A 21,687-nucleotide genomic window follows, 5' to 3' on the forward strand; every position below is an offset into this window, starting at 1 on the left:
CATACTGCCTAACTCTTCTTGAGGGAAGTCTGACTGCTCAGCCACAGCTACCAAGTGAATCTGTGTGGTACAGACTGCTACCAAGTGGGTTTACTGCCAAACACCTGTAGTCTTAAATCTTTTGCAGTGGTCCCAGAGGGAACTGCACAGGTTTCTGCCTAACAACCAGCTTACACTGGTTTGATGCAGCAGTGCACCCCTGTCGACACACTAACCCTGCAGCCTTGCATGGCAACATTATCCCCTGCGCTGCACCGCAGTGGTCAGCACGGAAAGGCGCTGTGACAACCACCAAGGACACGCTGCTTCAAAGAGCACTTGGGGGACCAGAGGGACCACTTCTTCAGCACACAGCGCTGAGTCCACACAGGGTGCTGCAGTGGGGAACCCCTGTGAGGTAGATAGGGATAGACTGGAAAAGGCCACGCGACTGCCCAGTCAGAAGTGGAGGACAAGACACCTGCAACAACTGAAAGGACCCAGAGACCCCGAAATGACCACCTTAAGGAGCAAGGTCAAAAACGCCATGATGGATCCTTTTGTTACGTCGAAGTCCCACCCCATCGCCCAATCTACACCGAAAGGCACACCATCACCGATCGGTCCTGAAGAAAGCGCCAAGGACAACCAGGCGCTTGATGCGATTGCAGCCCTAAGAACGTGCATAGATACGAAAATAGGCGAAGTTAAGGCTGACATACAGCTCATACGCCAGGACGCTCGCAGTCTAACAGAACGTGTCCCCATCATAGAATCCTCTCAGAAAGAAACTTCAGGAGACACAGCGGATCTCAAGGCTGAGGTGGCGGATCTCAAGAGAAAGGTGGGCTTCCTGGAGGCAAGATCGGAGGAAGCCGAAGGATGCGCTAGGCGCAACATTAGAATACTGGGCATTCCTGAGGGGAATGAGACCGCAGATCTGACTGCCTACATAGAATCCATGATACAACAGGAAATTGGGGCAGGGAAGCTCTCGCAACGCTTCGCCATAGAGAGGGCCCACAGATCGCTCCAGAAGGAACCCCCCCCACCCTCTCCCGGGGTTCGTACCCACATCCAATTATAGCAAAGGTACTCAACTTCCGGGACAGGGAAGTAATTCTAAAATTCATATTCATTCATATTTTTTTTTTTTTTTTTTTTTTTTTTTTTTTTTTTTTTTTTTTTTTTTTTTTTTTTTTCTCTCTCTCTCTCTCTCTCTCTCTCTCTCTCTCTCTCTCTCTCTCTCTCTCTCTCTCTCTCTCTCTCTCTCTCTCTCTCTCTCTCTCTCTCTCTCTCTCTCTCTCTCTCTCTCTCTCTCTCTCTCTCTGAGAGAGACAACTCAAATCACCATATACCCCAATTACACACAGACGGTACAGAGAGAAAGCCAGGCTGAGGAAATTAAACTTAAAATATATGCTGCTGTACCCATCCAGGCTAAAGGTGATCTACAAAGGTCAGGGAATATTCCTTGAAACGCCGGCCGCAGCCAACATGTGGATGGAGCATAATAATCTGGCTGAGGTCCCTGAGGAGCCCACTCACGGAAGTCAAAGTGAAGCGTGCAGCGGGCGATAGACAGACGCTGCAATACTGTCAGCCTTGACTATTAACTTGGACACTATCAAGGAATGGTAAGACTTACTGTAGCATTACTACAGCATGAGAAAGCTAAATGATCACAGGGCCCGTTCGGCCTCCCACTCATGAGCACACAGCACAAACCCACGAAAGAACAGTGCAGGCCAGTTGCCAGCATGAACCCACTCGTGCCGGAAACCAGGATGGGACAGGTAGCGCGAGGGCACCTGAGCACTGCGCCCTTTAGGCAGGAGCTGGGTTCACCAGTTATAGTTATGTTTGTCAAGTTACTGTTCAGACTGCCCTCCTCCTGATGTCTATCAGCCGAACCAAATTGGACCTGCGGTTAGCTACTGAAGCTGACCACCCCAAGCAAGCAGCGCAAGATATGGCACCCAATAACGCATGACCGAGTCGCAGCGGAGACAGAGGGCCTCCCACGGCAGCAGCAAACTCAAGCAATGGCAGCACGAATCAAGATAATCTCTTGGAATATTAGGGGGATGGGATCCTACCTACGGAGAAACCGTATACACTCCTATCTGAAGAGGAAGAAGGTATCAATCGCCCTCTTGCAGGAAACGCACCTCCAGACGGACACCATGGACAAACTGGCGGACTATTGGGGCGGCCGGGCAGCGGTGCATCCTACTCGAGGTACGCACGAGGCGTATATACATGGGTGAGTCCAGAAACACAATTTCACCAGATGGGGGTGGAAGCAGACAAAGAAGGCAGATATGTGGTAGTGTGGGGTATGAGAGAGAACTTGCGCTTATGTATCATGAACTCTTATTTTCCTCAGCATGGCATACCTTCCTACCTTAAGCAACTATGTGCTAGAATCACGCATCACATGGAGGACTCCTTCATATGTGGGGGGGGAGATTTTAATTGTGTGATGAATGAGGAAATGGATAGATCCATCACTCCACGCACCTTCAACTACCCCGCCCCGAGAGCGCTCCGCAGCGCTGTGGAGAACCTGCACTTAGCGGATATCTGCCGAGACCTGCATCCCATGGACAGGTCCTACTCGGCCCCCCATGGTCTGCACACCAGGATAGATCACTTCTTCATCAACGGCGAGATACTCCCACTGGTGGAATCTGCGGGCTACCTGGGTAGGTCGATTTCGGATCATTCCCCTCTGTTACTGCAGCTTAATCTAAGTGGGCCCCAGCCCCCCATTCCGATGTGGCGTATGTCCGCAGAAACCTTAACAGACCCTGCATTCAAGGAAACTCTAGGGGAAAAGCTGGAGGAATACATACAGATTAACAAGGGATCAGTCGAGAAGTAGAGCACGCTCTGGGAAGCCATGAAGGTGGTAACGAGGGGAGAGATAATGGCTGAAGCAGGTGGGATCAGGAGGCAAATGAAAAAGGAGCTGGAGTCCAAGGAGGAAGAGATCAGACACCTGGAAAGCAGCCTGCCCCCGACCACTGAGAGGGAGACTGCACTGAGGGAACTCCGAGAGGACTGCAGAACTGCGTGGAAAAGGCTGTCCAAGTTCGACTTCTCCACACGAACTCTCAGGACACACAAGGAAGCAGACAAGCCGGGCAGGATACTTGCTTGGTTATGCAGGAAGGAGCACCCGAGGCAAGCTCTCACAAAGATCAAGGATGAAAATGGTACAGCCCACAGGACGCAACAAGCAATAAACAAAGTTTTCTCAGACTTCTACGCAAGCTCTATGCCCAGGATGAGCGAGTCCCTGAAGAGGCTATCAGAGTCACTCTGGCCGAAGTTGGTCTCCCTAAATTGAGCCAGGAACAACGAAACAAGCTGGGTGAGGAAAGTACGACGGAGGACATCTCAGAGGCAATCAGGTCCCTCTCCACAAGCAAGACTCCCGGGACAGATGGCCTTATCCCAGAATTCTACAAGGCCTATGAGGAAATCTTAACCCCGATGCTGCATGGAGTATACGCGGAGGCATATGAAACCGGGACACTACCGGGCACCATGAGAGAGACCCTTATAGTACCAATACTTAAACCAGGCAAACCTGCTGATGAATGTGACTCGTACCGCCCCCTGGCGATGCTGAATTAGGACAGCAAAATTCTTACAACCATACTAGCCAAAAGGCTCTCGAAGGTGATACGGTCTCTAATACATGAGGACCAGAACGGTTTTGTCCCAGGACGCAACACTACGGCCAACTTGAGAAGGCTCCAACATGTAATGGCACAAACCGCAGGGTGCGAAGAAGACCTGGCAGTACTCTTGCTTGATGCTATAAAGGCGTCTGACTCGATATTCTGGGAATGGCTGATCGAGACCCTGAGGGAGTTTGGACTCGGCGAGCACTTCATCCGATGGGTTAAAGTACTTTACAGCAACCCCGTGGCGAGAGTGAAGACTGGAGGTATGGTGTCGGGTGCTTGGGCTATCCAAAGGGGAACCAGGCAGGGGTGCCCGCTATCCCCGATGCTATACATTCTTGGCTTGGAACCGGTAGCAATCCATTTCAGGAAGAAACTCTTCGACGCAGGCATCAGCAAAAGCGGGATAGATAACCATTTCTCTGTATGCGGATAATGTCCTTTTATACCTGAGAAACCCCCGAGACAATGCACCCACTGCATTGGACATCCTTGACAATTTTGCAAAATACTCGAGGATAAAATTCAGCAGACAGAAATCATGCTCCTTCCCTCTTGCCGGACTTAGGGGGAAGGGTACAGGGGAGCCACCTGAGATTGGGATCCAATGGCAGACGAAAGCCTTCCGATACCTTGGCCTTACCATCATGCACACACCAGCTTCCACACATTAATGTAATACGGAGGGAGCAATGTGCGGGGTGCGAAGATCTATCAAATTCTGGTCGAAACTTCCTCTCTCAATGATGGGCAGGGCAGCTATCTCCAAAATAATAATACTGCCAAGATTCCTCTATTACTTCACCAACACAACATACTACATACCCCCGCCTTTCTTCAGGAAACTTGAATCCCTAATCAGAGACTTCCTTTGGGGCCGAACCAGACACAAACTAACATTGAACATTCTCACACTCCCCTACGCGGAGGTCGGAATTCAAGTGCCGGAATTCCAGAGATATTACCTAGCGGCACAGATGTCTCATGTAGCTAGGTGGCTATCGGACAAACCCTCGCCTGAGGTGGGAGATGAAGTTGAATTTGTTTTTGGCACTGCTGTAGGGGTTGGTTTGCCAGTGTTTTAGTGCTTCTCTTTTGCGGGATCGCACTGAGTGCAGTTCTTCAGTGAACCAAGAGTTGGTGTGTAGAGAATTCTTTTGTTTTTTCCATTCGCGTGGTGCGATTTCATTAATAGCTTTAGTGATGACATCTTTATAGATGTCTGCTAGGATATTGGGGGTCATTAGCGAAAGGGGGTGCTAGTTCGGGGGTGTTGAGTTAAGGGCGCAGGTTATTCAGTAAGCTTTTTAGAGCTTCTGACTTGTGCAGCGATAGCAGGGTTCACAGTTTTGTGGTTTTTAGTGATGGGAACAGAGAATTCGATACAGTTTTAGTCGGTCCAGGGCAGTTAGATGTTAGAGGTGATAGTAGCGAGGCAATTATGGTCCGCGATCCAATCTAGAATGCAGCCTTTGGAGTGAGTTGGACTTTCTACTTTCTGGGTGAAGCCTAAGTCACTAAGTTCCTTGGTGAGGGTGACCGCAGGTTTGTCTTTAGCATCATGGAACCCCAGATTGAGGTCTCCTAGTAGAAGGGTTTTAGTGGAGCTTTTCATTTATTACTGAGAATGTGGATGATGTTTTCCCGAGAGTCTAAGGTGAGGCCTGGGGGACGGTATAGTAAGTGAATATTGATGGTACTGTTGGGTTACAGTGTGAGTTCGGCCGATAAGAGGTCAGAGTTGCTGGTCGAGGAGTGACTGACAAGTCGGAGCTGGAGGTTCTCCTTGTAGATGAATGCCACTCCGCCTCCTATTCGTTCAGGTCTGTCTTGTCTGAGTATGGTGAAGCCTGGTGGTAGTGCAAGTGCAATGGTGGGGCTTCATGCTTCATGTAACCATGTTTCTCTGATGGCTAATCGGTCAATATTGTTGTTGGTTAAGAGGTCATGAATATCTGATGCATGAGCTGGGAGGGAGTGGACATTGAGGAGGGCACATTTGATGTGAGGTGTGTGTAGTTTGTTAGTGGAGGCGTGGGTGTCGGATGTGTCTGATATGTTATGTGTGGTGACATTGTGGGGTATGGTTTGGTTAGTGGGTGGTTGTTTGTAGGTATGTGGAAGTTCAGTGCAAGGGATGTGTTTGGAAGTGGTGCGGGAGCCAAATCTATAGTTGCTGTGTTCTATGGGGGGGGGGGCTGTGTGAGGATTTCTGCAGTCAGTGTGTGAGCTCTAAGTCTTTCTAGTCTATACATTATTGTGATGCAGGGTGCAGGGGGTGCATCTGTGAGAGGTGAGTGTGTTTGTGAGGTATCCAGGGCAGTAGGTTGGGTGGGATTGGGGAAGGGGCTTTGAGGAGAGTGTGATGGGGCAGTGTGAGGTGTAAAGTTGGAGCGCAGCGAGTGTTGCAAGAGAGTGAGCAGTGGTGGTAGCAGCGGCGAGCTTGCAGGAAGCTATGCGCATGATTGTATACTGGGAGGGCTGTGGGTATTGGTGGGCACAGTCAAATTGGGTTGGGTGGCCCCGACCAGTGGCGGCAGGAACAGATTGGTTCAAAGTGGGCTAAAAAGCATGCTATGGTACAGAGAAATGTCAATGTGGCCTACGAACAGCAAGAGGCACAGTCAAGAGGGCAAATGTGGCCTAGGACAGAGCAACATAGGCATATCATATAGTTCAGCTGTGCGAGTGCAGAAAAAGTTCTAGCGGGGGGGGGGGGCTAGATGCGGTTTGCCAAACGTTCAACAAAATACATTTTCATCACGTGGTAGGCAGGCATAATATGCATTTAGGTTACAGTGAATATTAAGATGAGAAACCTTACTCGGATAGGCTAGGTGGGAGGCAGTGCTAGGCTAGATGCAGATTATAGCAGTGAGGCAATGCTAAGCTAAATGCAGGTTCAAACAGGGAAGCAGTGCTAGGCTAGATGTAGATTATAATAGAGAGGCATGGCGCTTTGCTCGAGCTACAATCATGGTGGGCAATACTGTGGCTCGCAGACAATATGTTACACCTACAGTTCTTTCTAATGAACGGATATGAGGACTAGCATAAGGTACAGAGCATACAGGGTACAATGTGCTGATATGGCTATACGGAGGGCGCGAGTGCAGCAGGCTACGCATATATGGCAGTCAATAGTGAGAGCAGGGCCTAACAGGACACATAAAATTATAACATGCATTGGAATGACAACAGGTTTTCGCACTTACCGTCGGCTCAGAGGCACAGCTGATGCAAGAAGTTAGGTCGTGGCCAGGTGTAAACTGTAATGCAGGTGCGGTATCAGAGTGCACAGGGCTGGGAAGAGGCGCAAACGTGCATGGCAAGTAGGTGGATCTGAAATGAGTGCACCTAGGTGGTAGAGGTGGAGCAGGGTACAGAGCGGTGCAACAAGGTAGATACTGGAGCATAGGTAAAACAAGGCAGTGTAGTGCAATTAATCAATAATAGAATTACTAGACTTATGGCGACATGTTTGTATCAAAGAGTCAGTGGTAGTTAGTCTTGGCGATGGCTCAGTAGACGGTGCTGATGGTCACAGGGGTAGTGGACCAGAAAAAGGGCAGGGGTTCTGGGCGAACGGCGAGGAAGGCTGAGGGACAGGCTAGGACAGGTATTGGCCTGGTTTCCCTGGGCCTTGGTAGGAGTGGGCCGGCTTCGCCTACCGGCTCACGATAGGTGGCTAAGATCAGATCAATAGCCAATCAGTACTTAGCATAGTCTGCTGGGCTCAGTTAAGCACTGGAGGTCGGTGAAAGATTGCGGACGGCCATCTGTGAAGGCGCAAAACTCCTCGTGGTGGGTAAAGGTAGTATAAGAAAACCAGTCATATTTAAAATCGAATTTCTGTTTTCATTTTCGCACCAATTTTGCAAAAACGCCTCTCACTAAAACCTCCAACTTCTTCAATTTTAAAGATAGAAACAAACTTGCACTGATACCCAAGACCCTTAGCTACATCCACAACTAAAAACGGCATCGCGGCACAGTGTATTTGACCCGTTTTTCTCCAATATCGCATAGTAAAAGTTTGCTGCCAATTTGCAAATTTCAAAGGTTTACACGTGTCTTTGTCCCATTTCAAAGTGCTTCTTCCATCCCATTCTGATCTAAAGTGTGTACTATTGTTTATATCATAGCTCATGTGTGTTAGGACCTGTTTAGTGTAGCTTTCCTCAGAAATTCTATCCATTTAAGCATTTTTTGCACCCTTTTGCATTATTTTACAAAGCAATTGTCATCTGTCAGTTTAAAAGTGTCATTGGCCGAAACGGTTTTCTCTCTTGTTGGGGGAGGGAAGATTGTATCTAAACTCTAGACCTTGTTTTCCATTCCTGAATACCTGCAGATTACTTACATCTGTGTAGGATTGCTCATTTGTACTGGGGGAACTATTAACCTAAACGCTATCTGTGCACACAACAAAACTGTTCTTTTCCCTGTGTCTTCTACTCTGCATCATAAGTGAATTCAATTGTTTTGCTTATTTTCTGAATTGTATTGTCACCGTTAGGTGATTGCTTAGAAATATGGGATACATTACTCACCGTAATCGTATTTCTGATGCTTGTATCTGCTTAGATTCACATGCTGTGCATAGGCCGACATCTAGTGGAAGCTGCGGAGTATTACAGTTTGTTTTTCGAAAATCGAAAAAGGGCGTCGACACAGGGCGTGCCAGTAATACTATCCCTAGTGTGACGTCCACTGTACCCATGATCCCTCACGCGTCTAGGATCCCCAGATTGTGTTTTTCCTGACATGAGGTAGCATGAGGAGTAGCGTGAGTACAGATAGTCCAAGCAGATAGACAGAAAGGTAAGACTACAAGCAACCATGCGCCTTCTCTCGGAGGGGAGGAAGGGTGGGTCGCATGTGAATCTAAGCAGATACAAGCATCAGAAATACGATTACGGTGAGTAATGTATCCCTTCTGAGGCTTGTGGAATCTGCTTAGATCACATGCTGTGCATAGATTAGCGAGCAGTACCAGAAGAAGGAGGTGGGATGTGAGAAGGGTCATGAGCAAACAGGTGTCTTAGAACCGCTTGTCCCACTTGTGTATCTGTCTTGGAATGAGTGTCAATGCAGTAATGCTGAGTAAAAGGAACAAGTTACTTACCTGTAACTGTTGTTCTCCAGCATGGGTCTGGCATGGATTCACATGCTCATGAATATTCCCCGTCGTCAGGCTGGGAATCCTCGGTAAAGAAAAAACCAGTATCAGTTTCGTTTCTGATCTGTCTTTCGTAGTAATAACCAATCACTGGTCTCTGCGTCATACTGACCACAGCCAATGACTGCCCTCTACCTAAGCACCGCCTCTGGCAGCCATCTTCAGATTTGGAAGCACGTGAAGTGGCAGTATGACCAAGTGAAGAGCCGCAGAGGGGTAGGCGGGAGGGTTCGCATGTGAATCCATGCCAGACCCATGCTGGAGAACAACAGTTACAGGTAAGTAACTTGTTCCTTCTCCAGCATGGGGTCTGGCATGGATTCACATGCTCATGAATAAAGAATACATAGCAGTACACACATGCACAACCACGGGAGGTGGCAAAGGCTCAACATTAAGCATCACATCAACTCAACATTAAGCATCTTACCTCCTCACCAGGCTCACCTCAGGCGAACAGGTTGCGCAGCACTGCTTGGCCGACCCTGGACTCCTCCCTGGAATCCCGGTCGACGCAGTAGAATTTCGTGAAGGTGTGCGTCGACCTCCACGTAGCAGCCCTGCATATGTCCAGCAGGGGCACACCAGATAGGAACGCCGTGGTAGCTGCGATCGCTCTGGTGGAATGGGCTCTCGGACGGCCAGGCAGCGGTCGGTTTGCCAACCGGTGACAGCACATGATACAGCCGGAGAGCCATCTGGAGATGGAAGCCTTCGAGAGAGCCTTCCCCTGATTGACAGGTCCAAAGTTCACAAAGAGTTGTGACGTCTTCCGAAAACCCTTCGTGCGGTCCACGTAGAACTTCAGCGCTCTAGCTACATCCAGCGAGTGCAAAGTCCTCTCAGCCGGCGACGAAGGCGACGGGAAGAACACAGGTAACACCAAGGGTTCGTTGAGATGGAAGTCCGACGGTACCTTGGGCATGAAGGAGGGGTGCGTCCTGAGCACTACCCTCGTGTCGTGGAAAGTCAAGTACGGGGCCTTGCAGGAAAGGGCCTGGATCTCTCCCACTCGTCGTGCGGAGGTGATGGCCACAAGAAAAGCTGTTTTCCACGATAGAAACTTCAACGGGGCCGAGTGCAGAGGCTCGAACGGAGGTCCCATGAGCTTGGTCAGCACCACGTTGAGCTCCCACGCCGGGGCCGGAGCCTTCACCGGCGGGAACGATCTGAACAGTCCCTTCATGAACTCTTTCACCAGACGATGAGACCACAAGGACGTCCGGCCCGTGGTTCTGGTGTATCGGGAGATCGCAGCAAGATGAATCTTGATGGACGCATGTGCCAGACCAGCTTTGGCCAGCGTCAGCAGGTACGGCAGTACTTGGGGAGCCGTAATCCGTAGAGGGTTAATCTTCTGTGCGTGGCACCAGACAGAGAACCTCTTCCATTTGTGTCCGTAGCATTTAAGAGTCGAGGACGCCCTGGCCTTTGCAAGAACCTCTCTGCAATCGGCCGGTATGTCGTATCCTCCAAACTCTAGTGCTGCAGGAGCCAGGCCTGCAAGTTCAGCGACTTCGGGTCGTGGTGGAGGATGGCGCCTCCTTCCCTGGAGAGTAGATCCGCGTCCGCCGGCAGCTTGATCGGCGGGGACGCTGACAAGTCCAGAAGGTCCGGGAACCATATCTGCCTCGGCCACGCAGGTGCGACGAGGATCATCCTGCACCGTGACCTCTTGAGCTGGTTGACGAGCCGGATTAGCAGAGGCAAGGGAGGGAACGCGTAGAGGAACAGGCCCTCCCAGGGGAACGAGAAAGCATCGCCCATGCTCCTCGTCTGGGGAAACCTGCTGGCGAACCTCCGGCACTTGGTGTTCGTCGCCGTCGCGAACAGGTCGATCTGGGGTGTGCCCCACCGTCGGAAGAGGCGATCCACCAGATCCTGCCGTAGTTCCCACTCGTGGCACGAGCGCAGCTCCCTGCTGAGTGAGTCGGCGATGGTGTTTTTTATCCCTGCCAGATGAAACGGCACCAGAAAAATCCCTTGGGCGACGGCCCAATGCCACAGGTCCTGCGCCTCCTTGGACAGCGCTGGGGACCTGGTTCCGCCCTGTTTCCTGATGTAAAACATGGTGGTGGTGTTGTCGGTGAAGATCCTCACCACCTTGCCCTTGAGGGACGGAAGGAAGGACCTGAGGGCCCAAAACACTGCACGGAGCTCCAGGACGTTGATATGTAGGGACTTCTCCGTCGGGAGCCAGAGTCCCCTTGCGTGCAGATTTTCGGTGTGCGCTCCCCACCCTTCCAGGGAGGCATCCGTGGTCACAGTCTCCTGGTGGGCTGGGGTCTGGAAGTCCATGCCCGCCGTCAGATGCGCGCGGGTGCCCCACCACCGTATCGCTCGTCGGAAACTCTCGTCGAGCTTGATCCTTTCCTCGAAGCTGCCCGTCGTCTGGATCCAGCGCGCATCCAGGAATTCTTGCAACGGGCGCATCCGGAGCCTGCACATGGGAATGAGGTAGATGCAGGAAGACATCATCCCGAGGAGGGACTTGATGGACCTCACTTTGGCCGCGTCGGCCACCAACATCCGTTGCACCTTGCCCAAGATGGTCCTGGTCCTCTCCTCCGACGGGGAGGCCAGAAGGGACACTGTGTCGAGCCTCGCTCCCAGAAACAGTGCGACTTGCGCGGGCACCAGGTGGGATTTGGCGTAGTTCACGGAGAATCCCAGGTCCGTGAGGAGTTGGACGGTCCTTGCCGTGTGGACCACGGCGAGCTCCCTCGTCTTGGCGCGGATGAGCCAGTCGTCCAGGTAGGGGTAGACGTGGATCCCCTCGCGGCGCAGCTGCGCCGCCACCGGTGCAAGGCACTTGGTGAATACCCTGGGTGCCGACCGTAGTCCGAAGGGAAGGGCTTTGAACTGGTAATGACGCCCTTGGACCACGAATCTGAGGAATTTGCGGTGCCCCTTTAGGATGGGAATGTGGAAGTAGGCATCCTCCAAATCCAACGACGATAGGAAGTCTCCTTCCTCCAGCTGACCCAGGACGTGCTGGAGGGTGACCATCCGGAACTTCTGCGCCTTGATGAACTTGTTCAGACGTCGCAGGTCCAGGATGGGGCGCCATCCTCCCGTCTTCTTCTTCACGAGGAAGTATCTCGAGTAGACTCCGGAGCCCCGAAGCCTCTTTGGGACGAGTTCGATGGCGCCCTTTCTGAGCATCGCCTTTACCTCCAGGAGAAGTTGAGGGATGTGAAGTTCTTTCCTGGCCACGGGGGGGACGCGCGGGCACCTTCTTTGAAACTCGAGCGCGTGGCCCCGGGCCAGGGCGTCCAGCACCCAACGGTCGGTGGAGATGGACTCCCACACGCTGACGAAGCCCGCCAGCCGGCCTCCCACCGGGGTGCTTCGGTGGGGGCCCGACCCCAAGGCCGGTTCAATCCTGCTTGGACGCGGCCTTGCCGCCTTGACCTCCTTGGCGACGACGGCGGGGTCCGCTAGACTTGCCTCGTCCTCTGTAGGCCTCTTGCGACGACGAGCGGGCCGCTTGACGGTAGGAAGCGAAACCGCCGCCGGAACCTTTGGAGGCGCCCTTGCCTCCGCCGCTCCGAAAGGGCGTCCGTCGTTGCAGGACTCCAAGGGCCCGGGCCGTCTCAGTATCCGCCTTGATGGCCTGAAGGGAATCGTCCACTGTCTTCCCAAACAGGTTGTTCCCGTCGAAGGGCATGTCCAGGACTCTGGTCTGGACGTCCTGCCGGAAGTCCGTAGCTTTGAGCCATCCACGACGTCGAAGGCAAACACCGTTGCCCAGCTGGCGGAATCCAGTGTCGGCGATGTCCGTCGCCACGGTGATGGCGTGGTCCGAGGCCACCTCACCTTCCTGCAGGATCTCAAGGGCCTCCGCCCTCTTGTCGTCCGGCAGAAAATCCAGCAGGGGAGCCATCTTGTACCAGAGCTCCCTGTCGTAGCGGGCCACGATAGCCAAGGCGTTGGCCGCTTTAATCGTCGTTGCTGCCGACGAGATGACTCTACGCCCCATAGTATCCAATTTCTTTCCCTCGCCGTCCGGCGGGGAAGTCGATGTGGAGGCCGCACCCCCCCCCGCTTTCTTCCTGGCTGCCGCGGAGACGACGGAGTCCGGGGTAGGCTGCGCCCGGAGGCATAGGGGGGCCGTGTCCGGGACCCGGTACTTTTTCTCGTACCGGTCTCTTCTAGCTGGCGTCGTGGAAGGGTTCTTGAGGAGGGAAAGGCCCTCATCCCAAATGTCGTCCAACAGAGGCACTGCGAGGACCGTCTTCCTCTTGGCCTCGCGCCGCTGATAAAGGAAGCCTTCCTTTTTCTTCTCCTCAGGGCAGAGTTGGAAAAGCTCGGAAGCCCTGGAGATCATGGAGTGGAAAGATCCGATCTCGTCGGGCGGAGAGGCCCTGGTGGGAGGCGACGACGGAAAATCCTCGTCGTATGCCTCGTCGTCCGTACCCGTCGCTGCCGTGTCAGTCCCCGTATCATCCCCTCGGGTGGACGGGGAGGAGGGCTGGAAGGGGCGCGACGGTTGAAAAGGAGGTGGTGGATGGATCCTTCTTTTCTTGGTAGGGGGAACACCAGAAGGTCCCGGTTCTGGATCCCCCGACGGGAGAGGTTCCTCCGTCGGTAACGGTAGCCTCGTCCTTATCTCGGAGCATAAGGACTGTATGGCCAACAAAATGGCCGCCGAGTTGTCTTGCGGCGCTGGCAGAGGGGAATCCGACGGGCGAGCAGGGGCCCCGTCGGTATCCTCGACGATGTCGTCGTCGTCACCTGCGTCGGGGTCCATTCCGACGGGCTGGCCTTCTTCCACGCCTAGGCCGTGGCTTAAGACCTCGATCAGCTCCTCTTCTGAGGTTGAGGCCGACTCTACGACGACGCCCTGCCCCCCCTTCTTCCCCACGGAGGGTTTCACGGGGGTCCTATCGATGGGCACAAAGGAAGACTCCCTCCGAGGAGGCAGGGAGATTCTGGGCCCTGAGGTCGCCACCACTGGTGCAGCCACCACAGGCTGAGCCAGGGCCGCCGCGACCGTTTCGATAGAGGGCTTGGTCGGATGGATCAAGGCCTTCACCACCTTAGGTGCGCTCACCGCCTTATCCTTGAGGGAGGGGGCACTGCCACGCTCCTCCTCTGCCTTAGAGCTCGACCGGGGCCTCTCCAGGAGCTTCGCCGGGTGCTCGGCCTTCCTCTTACCCGACCCAGAGCGTTGGCTCGTGGTTGATGGTGCCGGGGAGGGTGCGCCCTGCCTGGCGCCCGTAGAGCCCGACCGTTCGGCGCTCCCGGTGCCAGCGGACTCGCGGTGCTTGGCCTTATGTTGGGCCCCCGTCGCCGGGGCGCCCTCAAAGGTCTTAGAAGACCGCTCGGATTTCTTCTTCTTCTCGCCAGACGGGCTCTTACCCTCCAGCCAGTTGGCGAGACGTTGATGGCGGTCCTTCATGGTCCGTTCCGACATGTTGCCGCAAAACGCACAGTCCTTCTCCACGTGCGTCTTGTCCTCATGAAGGCAGTAAAGGCAGAAAGAGTGTTCGTCCTCCTTGAAGACGTTCTGCAGCTGGCATCCAGGGCAGACCCTGAACAGCTTTCCGGGCGTCGAGCTTCCCTTCTCCTGGGCCATCTCCGAGACAGGGCCTGAGAAGCTTCTGGAGTCCTCCGAAGTGTAGCTCGACGAAATCTTCACCCTTGAGGGGCACAGATGAATCCGACACGGGTCCCCGTTGATCGGATGTAGGATCGGTGGAGCTTGAGGCTCTTTTGACCGAAAGAATCGAAGTTTTTGTAAAAAGCGCGAAAAAATAGCACTAACGCTCGAGAGCAATAGCACGAGGATCCCAACACATGAACGTGCGGTAAAAATCTGAAGATGGCTGCCAGAGGCGGTGCTTAGGTAGAGGGCAGTCATTGGCTGTGGTCAGTATGACGCAGAGACCAGTGATTGGTTATTACTACGAAAGACAGATCAGAAACGAAACTGATACTGGTTTTTTCTTTACTGAGGATTCCCAGCCTGACGACGGGGAATATTCATGAGCATGTGAATCCATGCCAGACCCCATGCTGGAGAAGTGTGAATAGAGCTCCAAGTAGCTGCTTTGCAAATGGTGTCGAGGGGAACATTTGCAATGAAAGCCAGAGTGGCCCCAATGCCTCTAGTAGAGTGGGCCCTTGGTGTAAACGGCAGAGTCTTTTTAGAAAGAGAGTAACACAGCTGTATACAGTTGATAATCCACTTAGAGATAGCGCCCTTAGAGACGCGATCCCCCTCTCTGCCTGTAGCTACGGAGACAAACAGTTGATCTGTTTTCCTTAGCGGTCTGGTTTTATTTACATAGTATAAGACCGCCCTACGCACATCTAGGGTGTGTAGCTTCACCTCAGCCGAGCTTTGTGGGTTTTGGAAGAAAGCCGGAAGCTCGATGGACTGGTTTACATGGAACTTGGATATGAATTTTGGTGAGAACCTAGGGTGTGTGCGTAAAACCAGTTTGTCCTTGTGGATAGTAAAGAAAGGATCTTGCACTGACAGAGCCTGAATTTCACTGACCCTTCTTATGGAGGTAATGGCTACTAAGAAGGCCGTTTTATAAGTCAGGTGTTTGAGACTACTTTTATGCATGGGTTCGAAGGGGGGCCCCATGAGCTTAGCTAGCACCACGTTGAGGTCCCATCCTGGCGGTGGGTTCGAAATAGGAGGGTGAAGTCTCTTTACTCCTTCCATGAAGGCTTTAACCACTGGTACTTTCCACCACGAGACCCTGTTATGGGATGTGGTGTAAGCCGAGAGGGCTGCCAGGTGTACTTTCAGAGAGTTAAAAACCAACCCTGCATCCAGCAGGTGGAGCATGTATGTTACAACGTTGGAAGGAGTGCAATCAACCGGGTTGATTTGTTTATTCTGGCACCAGATAACGAATCTTTTCCACTTGTCAAAGTAACAGTGTCTTGTATTTGGTTTCCTGGACTCTTTTAGAATGTCCATACACCTCTGTGGTAATTTGAGATGTCCAAACTCTATGACTTCAGGAGCCATGCTGCTAGGTTCATAGAGTTGGGTTCCTGATGCAGTGTTTGACCTTGTTGCTGGGACAGAAGGTTGTACCAGGCTGGGAGTCTGATGGGCTCGCACACCGCCATCCTGCGTAGGTGTGGAAACCATGGTTGTCTCGCCCACATGGGAGCAACTAGGATGAGCGTCATTGATTCCTTGTTCATCTTGTACACCACCTTCCTGATGAGGAGTTGGTGGAAAAGCGTACGCAAACATCCCTGACCAGTTCATCCACAGGGCATTCCCCTGGGAGTCCGTTTGGGGGAACCTGGATGCAAATCCTGGGCATTGTTTGTTTTCGCTTGTGGCGAATAGGTCTATAGTGGGGAAACCCCACTGAGAGAAGAGATCTTCTACTACGTCTCTGTGAAGGACCCATTCGTGTTCTTCTGGGAGGGGGTCTCTGCTTAGAGCATCCGCTAGGGAATTGAGCTCCCCTGGAACATGTTGCGATGACAGGAAGATGTTCCGTCCGAGTGCCCATATCCATATTTTCTGGGCAAGCTTGGACAGATTTGGCGAACGAGTCCCTCCTTGCTTGTTCAGATAGAACATGGCTGTCGTGCTGTCCGTCCTGATCTGCACCGACAAGTTCAGTAGATGGGGCTCGAACGCCTGCAGCGCTCGGAATACTGCCAGAAGCTCTAGCAGATTGATGTGGTTCTTGGCTACTGAGTGAGACCAGAGACCCTGAGCTGTGTGGTGGAGATGGTGAGCTCCCCACCCAGTCAGGCATGCATCTGTAGTAACCGCTGCCTGTACTTCGGGATCGTAAAAGGGTTTCCCCTTTGCGATATTCTCTCTTGTCCACCAGTGTAGGCTCTGTACGAGTGTTGGCGAAACGACCACTAGATCGTCCCACTGACCACTTGCCTGAGACCACTGTTTCGCCAACCATTCCTGCATGGGACGCATGCGCAGACGCGCGTGGGGGACCAGGTAAATGCATGACGCCATCATGCCCAGTAACCGCATAGCTTTGCGTACTGGTATCTGTTGACCTGACTGATAATGCGGAATTTGCAGAAGTATATTCCGAATTCTTTCTTCCGAAGGGAAGGTCAATTCTCTCTGAGTATCTAGGATAGCTCCTAGAAACTGTTTTGAGGTGCTTGGCACCAGACTTGACTTCTTCTCGTTGATAGAGAAGCCTAATTCGTGGAGGAGGTCGATAGTCCTCTGAATGTTTGAACTGCAGATTCCTGGGGTTTCCCCCGTTATGAGCCAGTCGTCTAGATAAGGGTACACTGGGATTGCCTCCCTGCGTAGGTGTGCAGCTGCCACCGCCAGTACCTTGGTGAATACCCTTGGTGCTGAAGCTATCCCGAAGGGCAGTACCTTGAATTGGTAGTGGCGACATTCCACCTTGAAGCGCAAGTATTTTCTGTGCGCCGGGAGCATAGAAATATGAAAATAGGCATCTTTCATATCCAAGGTTGCCATGTAATCCCCCTTTTTTAGGAGTGGGATTACCTCTTGTAGCGTGGTCATACGGAATTTTTGGGGCTTGACATACTTGTTGGCAGGCCGTAAGTCTAATACTGGACGCATTGTTAAATCTTTCTTTGGCACAAGGAAGTAAGTTGAATAGATACCCTTGTTTACCTGGTGTCCTGGGACGAGTTCTATCGCGTCCTTTAGGAGCAGATTGTAGATTTCCTCGAGGAGGATCTTTTTATGTTCTAAAGAGTGGACTTTTTGTCTTGGAGGGTGGTTTCGGGGACGTTGCAGTAGTTCTATACAGTACCCCTTGGATACCGTCGACAGCACCCATCTGTCGGATGTTATCCCTTCCCATGCCTGGGTGAAGCTGGATATTCGTCCCCCTACTGGGGTTGCATGGGAAGGGACCCTGAAATGAGCGTCACTGCTTTGGTGGAGGCGTGCCGCCTCCTTTACTGGGGCTGCCTCTGCCTCTACCACGTCCTCTTCTACTAGCCCTACCATACCCCTGGGTAGACTGTTGTGAGTTGGTGTTCCACTGTGTACCCTGGGTGTGGGAATAGCTATTTCCTCTATTGGAATTTTGGCCGCGGGGGCGACGAAAATTGCCGTTCCCTCTTTGGTTAGGTGGTTTTGTAGTTAACTGGCCAAGGGATTTGAGGGTGTCGAATTCCTCCTTAGCGTTTTTTAGTTCGTCCTCGACTGCCTTTCCAAACAGGAGATCACTTTCCACTGGTTTGTCTAAGAGTGCAGCTTGTGTTTCTGCTCTGAATCCCGACTGCCTCAACCAAGCATGTCTTTTGATGACAGTCCCCTCTGCTATAATTCTACCCGCATTGTCTGCGGCGTCTAAAGTTGCTTTTAAAATGCAGCCTGAGACGTTTCTTCCCTCTGCACAAATGCGAGCTAGCTGGCTCTTAAGGGGTTCGGGAGCGGAATCTATTAGTGCTGCCACTTCTTCCCACTGATGGCAGTTGTAGCTGGCCAACAGTGTGGTGGAATTCGCGATTCTGGGTTGGTAGGCTGCCGTGGAAGCTACTTTTCTACCAAAACCATAGAGTTTCTTACTTTCCTTGTCGGGGGGAGCCTCCGAGGAAGATAATGGGGTTCCAGCTCTCTTGCGGGTGTTAGTTACAACTAGAGAGTCTGGCTTAAGTTGGCCTCTAATATATAGAGGGTCCGACTGGGCTGCTTTAAACAGCTTCTCTACTCTCGGGTTTACAGGTCTTGTCAGGTTTGGGTTGACAAGGGATGGTGCTATTCTGCGTTGAATAGATTTCAGGATGGGAATGGTCTGGGCTACTGTCTTCCTTTCCCCTATTAGTTCCTCCGCAAAGTCCCTCTCTTCTTGGACACCTTGTGTGTCTATGTGGAAGTGGTTAGCTGCCCGAGAGAGCAGTTCATTCAGGAGGGGCTGATTATCTATTGGGGAATCAGACACTGGGGCTTCCCTTTCGACTGGTGAGTCCATTCTGAAAATATCTGGGGTATTTTCTGGCTCATCCTCGTCTTCGTCCTCCCCGTAATAATCTGACACTGCGAGATCTTCTGGTGTCTCAAAATCCTGGCCCTCTATAAGGGAAGAGTCTCCTTGGCCTGTAGGGAAAAGGCAAGAATAGGGTTGGACCTCGAAGGGGTCTGAAGCCTTTACTGGTGTCTCGACCCGGGGCCTTTTATTTGAAGGGATAGGGTCCCTTGAACCTGAGGGAGAAGATTCCTGAGGGTTTAAAGCTAGTAGTTGGTCAGGGTGTCTTTCGAAGAAATTTGCTAAGGAGGACATCCTTGACATTACTCTGTCAATGTCCTCGCATGACCAGAGTTTTGAGCTTGGGGTGACCTTGCTGGAACTCTCTATGGATTGTCCCTGAGAAGACTTGGACGGGGAAGTCAGTTCTATAGTTGTGGGGGATTGCAAGGGTTGTTTCCTTTGTTGCTTACCCCCTTCCCCGTGGGTGGAAGTGTGTTTACCCTTTCCCTTATCTTTCGACGCCTGGCATCGAGGATCGGAGGTGGAATCCCTGTGTTTCGAACTAGGCTTCGAAACTGGGCCCTCCAAGAGATGGAAGCCGTGTTCGTCTCCGGACGAGTGATCTTCCGTGATGTTAATGGGCGAGGCACTATGTGCAAGTGTGGAGTCTTGCCTGACGTCGTGCGGCGACCTCGACCGGGACCGCCCAGAGGACGTCCTTTCGGACCGCTCCTTCTGTGCCTCTTTCCGAGGTTTCGACGATGTCGAATCTCGGGTGGGTTTTTTGTGTTTAGCGTGTGTATGTGTAACGCTCTTGTCGCCGGGGGACTTCCCCATAGTCGCCGGGACGGACGACCTTCCGAGGCCGGGGACGTGCGTTAGGCTGTCTTTCGACGCCTTGGTGCCCTCGCCGTCCGAAAGTCCGGCGTCGCTGCCGTCGCTGAAGGTACCCTCCGCCTCCATAGCTGCTAGCTTGGCGTGGTGGGCCCAACGCTTGGTGGAGCGGTCCTTAAGAGTTTTTGTCTTAAACCTGCTACAGGCCCTGCAACCCGCCTCGGGGTGGTCTCTGGGCAGGCAAAGGTTGCACGTAGCGTGCTTATCTACCCAAGGGTATTTCTTATTACACTTGGGGCAAAACTGAAAGGGCATACCCTCAATACGCGCCTGTGTGCAGCGGGCAAGTGTGTGTAGGTAAGAAGGTGTCTATAACCGAGTGTGGAAGTGTACCACCCCCCACTCTCCCTACTTGTAGGGCCGAGGCCAGCGGCCCAGGCCCGAGCCGAGGCGGAAGCCTCAAGGCCCAATCCGTCGGGTTTCGACATTGATCTCCTCCCCGGTTCGGCGTCGAGATGCTGGTCGACGTAAGGGTGACAAAATGGGGCAAATTAGAATTAGTTTTAAGTGTAAATATGGCAAAGCCAGGGAACTCCGATGAAGTGCTTCCGACCAGAATGGCGGAAAAAAACAATCTGGGGATCCTAGACGCGTGAGGGATCATGGGTACAGTGGACGTCACACTAGGGATAGTATTACTGGCACGCCCTGTGTCGACGCCCTTTTTCGATTTTCGAAAAACAAACTGTAATACTCCGCAGCTTCCACTAGATGTCGGCCTATGCACAGCATGTGATCTAAGCAGATTCCACAAGCCTCAGAAATATATATATATATATATATATATATATATATATATATATATATATATATATATATACACACATATACATACACACTCTTTTAAACGTGTGATTTGAATATTAAATAAATAAAAATATACCTTTACAAACTAGCCCGATTCCTGGTTCAGTGTGACCTGGGGGGGGGGTATTTTGAGAAGGGTGTGATAGGAGTGGTATATCATTCAGAATATTGAACTTAGACAAAAATAAATAAGGGTTTCATTGCGCACTACATGCTAGGCGAGACCTGGGTGTGTGCCTGATTGAAATCCCTTACAGCTTTCAGAAAGACCACAAAAAACCAATGATCATCAACTTTCAGGATGAATGACACATACCCACCATGTGTGAAATCATAAGCAATTAGTTTAAACCGGATAAAGGCATGCAGTTTTTCCATGTACACCAGATCCTACGTGCCTTGGGAATCGGTTGCTTAACTTGCAGGTTTCACAGTAGTGATTTTCCACTCGATTGGCACCCCATTTCAGGTCCTCAGCAGATGGCGTCAACCCTTCTCTGGTTTGGGTCTGCCCCCCACATTGGCGGCATGGAAGACTGTTCACCCACTGGAAGAATTCATTCTTAAACCAATTCAAGAGTTCCATCAGAAGAAAGTCCCTCTCATCTGCTTTGGTATCTGTTAAAACAATGTAAAGAGATGAACCAGCATTGTAAAGCCCAGACATGAACAACCATTACTAAGACTCACACTCATATTACCAACCTGTCAACATCTCAGTCACAAAACAAAAGCAGAGGGGAGGACCAAGTGAACACTTTACCAGAACATTTGTAAAGAGTGTTGTGATGGGATATCAACTTCTGGAACAAATAGGTGTGTGATGAATTCCTATGAGGTCAGAGTGGTGAGGCCGCTACCCAACAGTTCCCTTGAGGGTGGTGCACAGTGGGAGAATGGGAGAGCCTCCCCCACTCTGGGAACAGGGACGACAATCTAGGGTATGGCCCGGGACACGACACCACAACCTCACATCCTCACTCTCCTTTCTCCTCTTCTGAGAGCTCAGTACCTTGTAGAAACATGCATTTTTGAAAGACCCAAGACCTTGTCTATCTGGGTAGTATTGGGACGACAAAAAAGAACATAGTAGACCCAAGCAGATCTAGGAATGAGATGTGTTGGCCCTGCTGAACTATGAAGATCACACACGGGAAACGGAAGGACTTAGACCTTTCACCAAGAGTATGCTTGCTACATAGTA

The 21,687-nt window shown here is 51.9% G+C and overlaps 1 protein-coding gene across 2 annotated transcripts in view; it reads right to left on the reverse strand.

Annotated features, from left to right (window-relative positions):
- NGLY1 (N-glycanase 1) overlaps positions 1–21,687 on the reverse strand; it is a 520,539-nt gene that overhangs the window by 352,791 nt on the left and 146,061 nt on the right. For both annotated transcript variants that reach the window (XM_069648769.1, XM_069648767.1), the window contains exon 5: positions 20,882–21,101. In XM_069648769.1, the coding sequence (XP_069504870.1) occupies positions 20,882–21,101 (220 nt within the window). The remainder of the gene's footprint in view (positions 1–20,881; positions 21,102–21,687) is intronic.

The sequence above is a fragment of the Ambystoma mexicanum genome, chromosome 2q (genome assembly GCF_040938575.1).
Source record: "Ambystoma mexicanum isolate Mex_15411 chromosome 2q, UKY_AmexF1_1, whole genome shotgun sequence".
Taxonomy (NCBI): Eukaryota; Metazoa; Chordata; class Amphibia; order Caudata; family Ambystomatidae; genus Ambystoma; species Ambystoma mexicanum.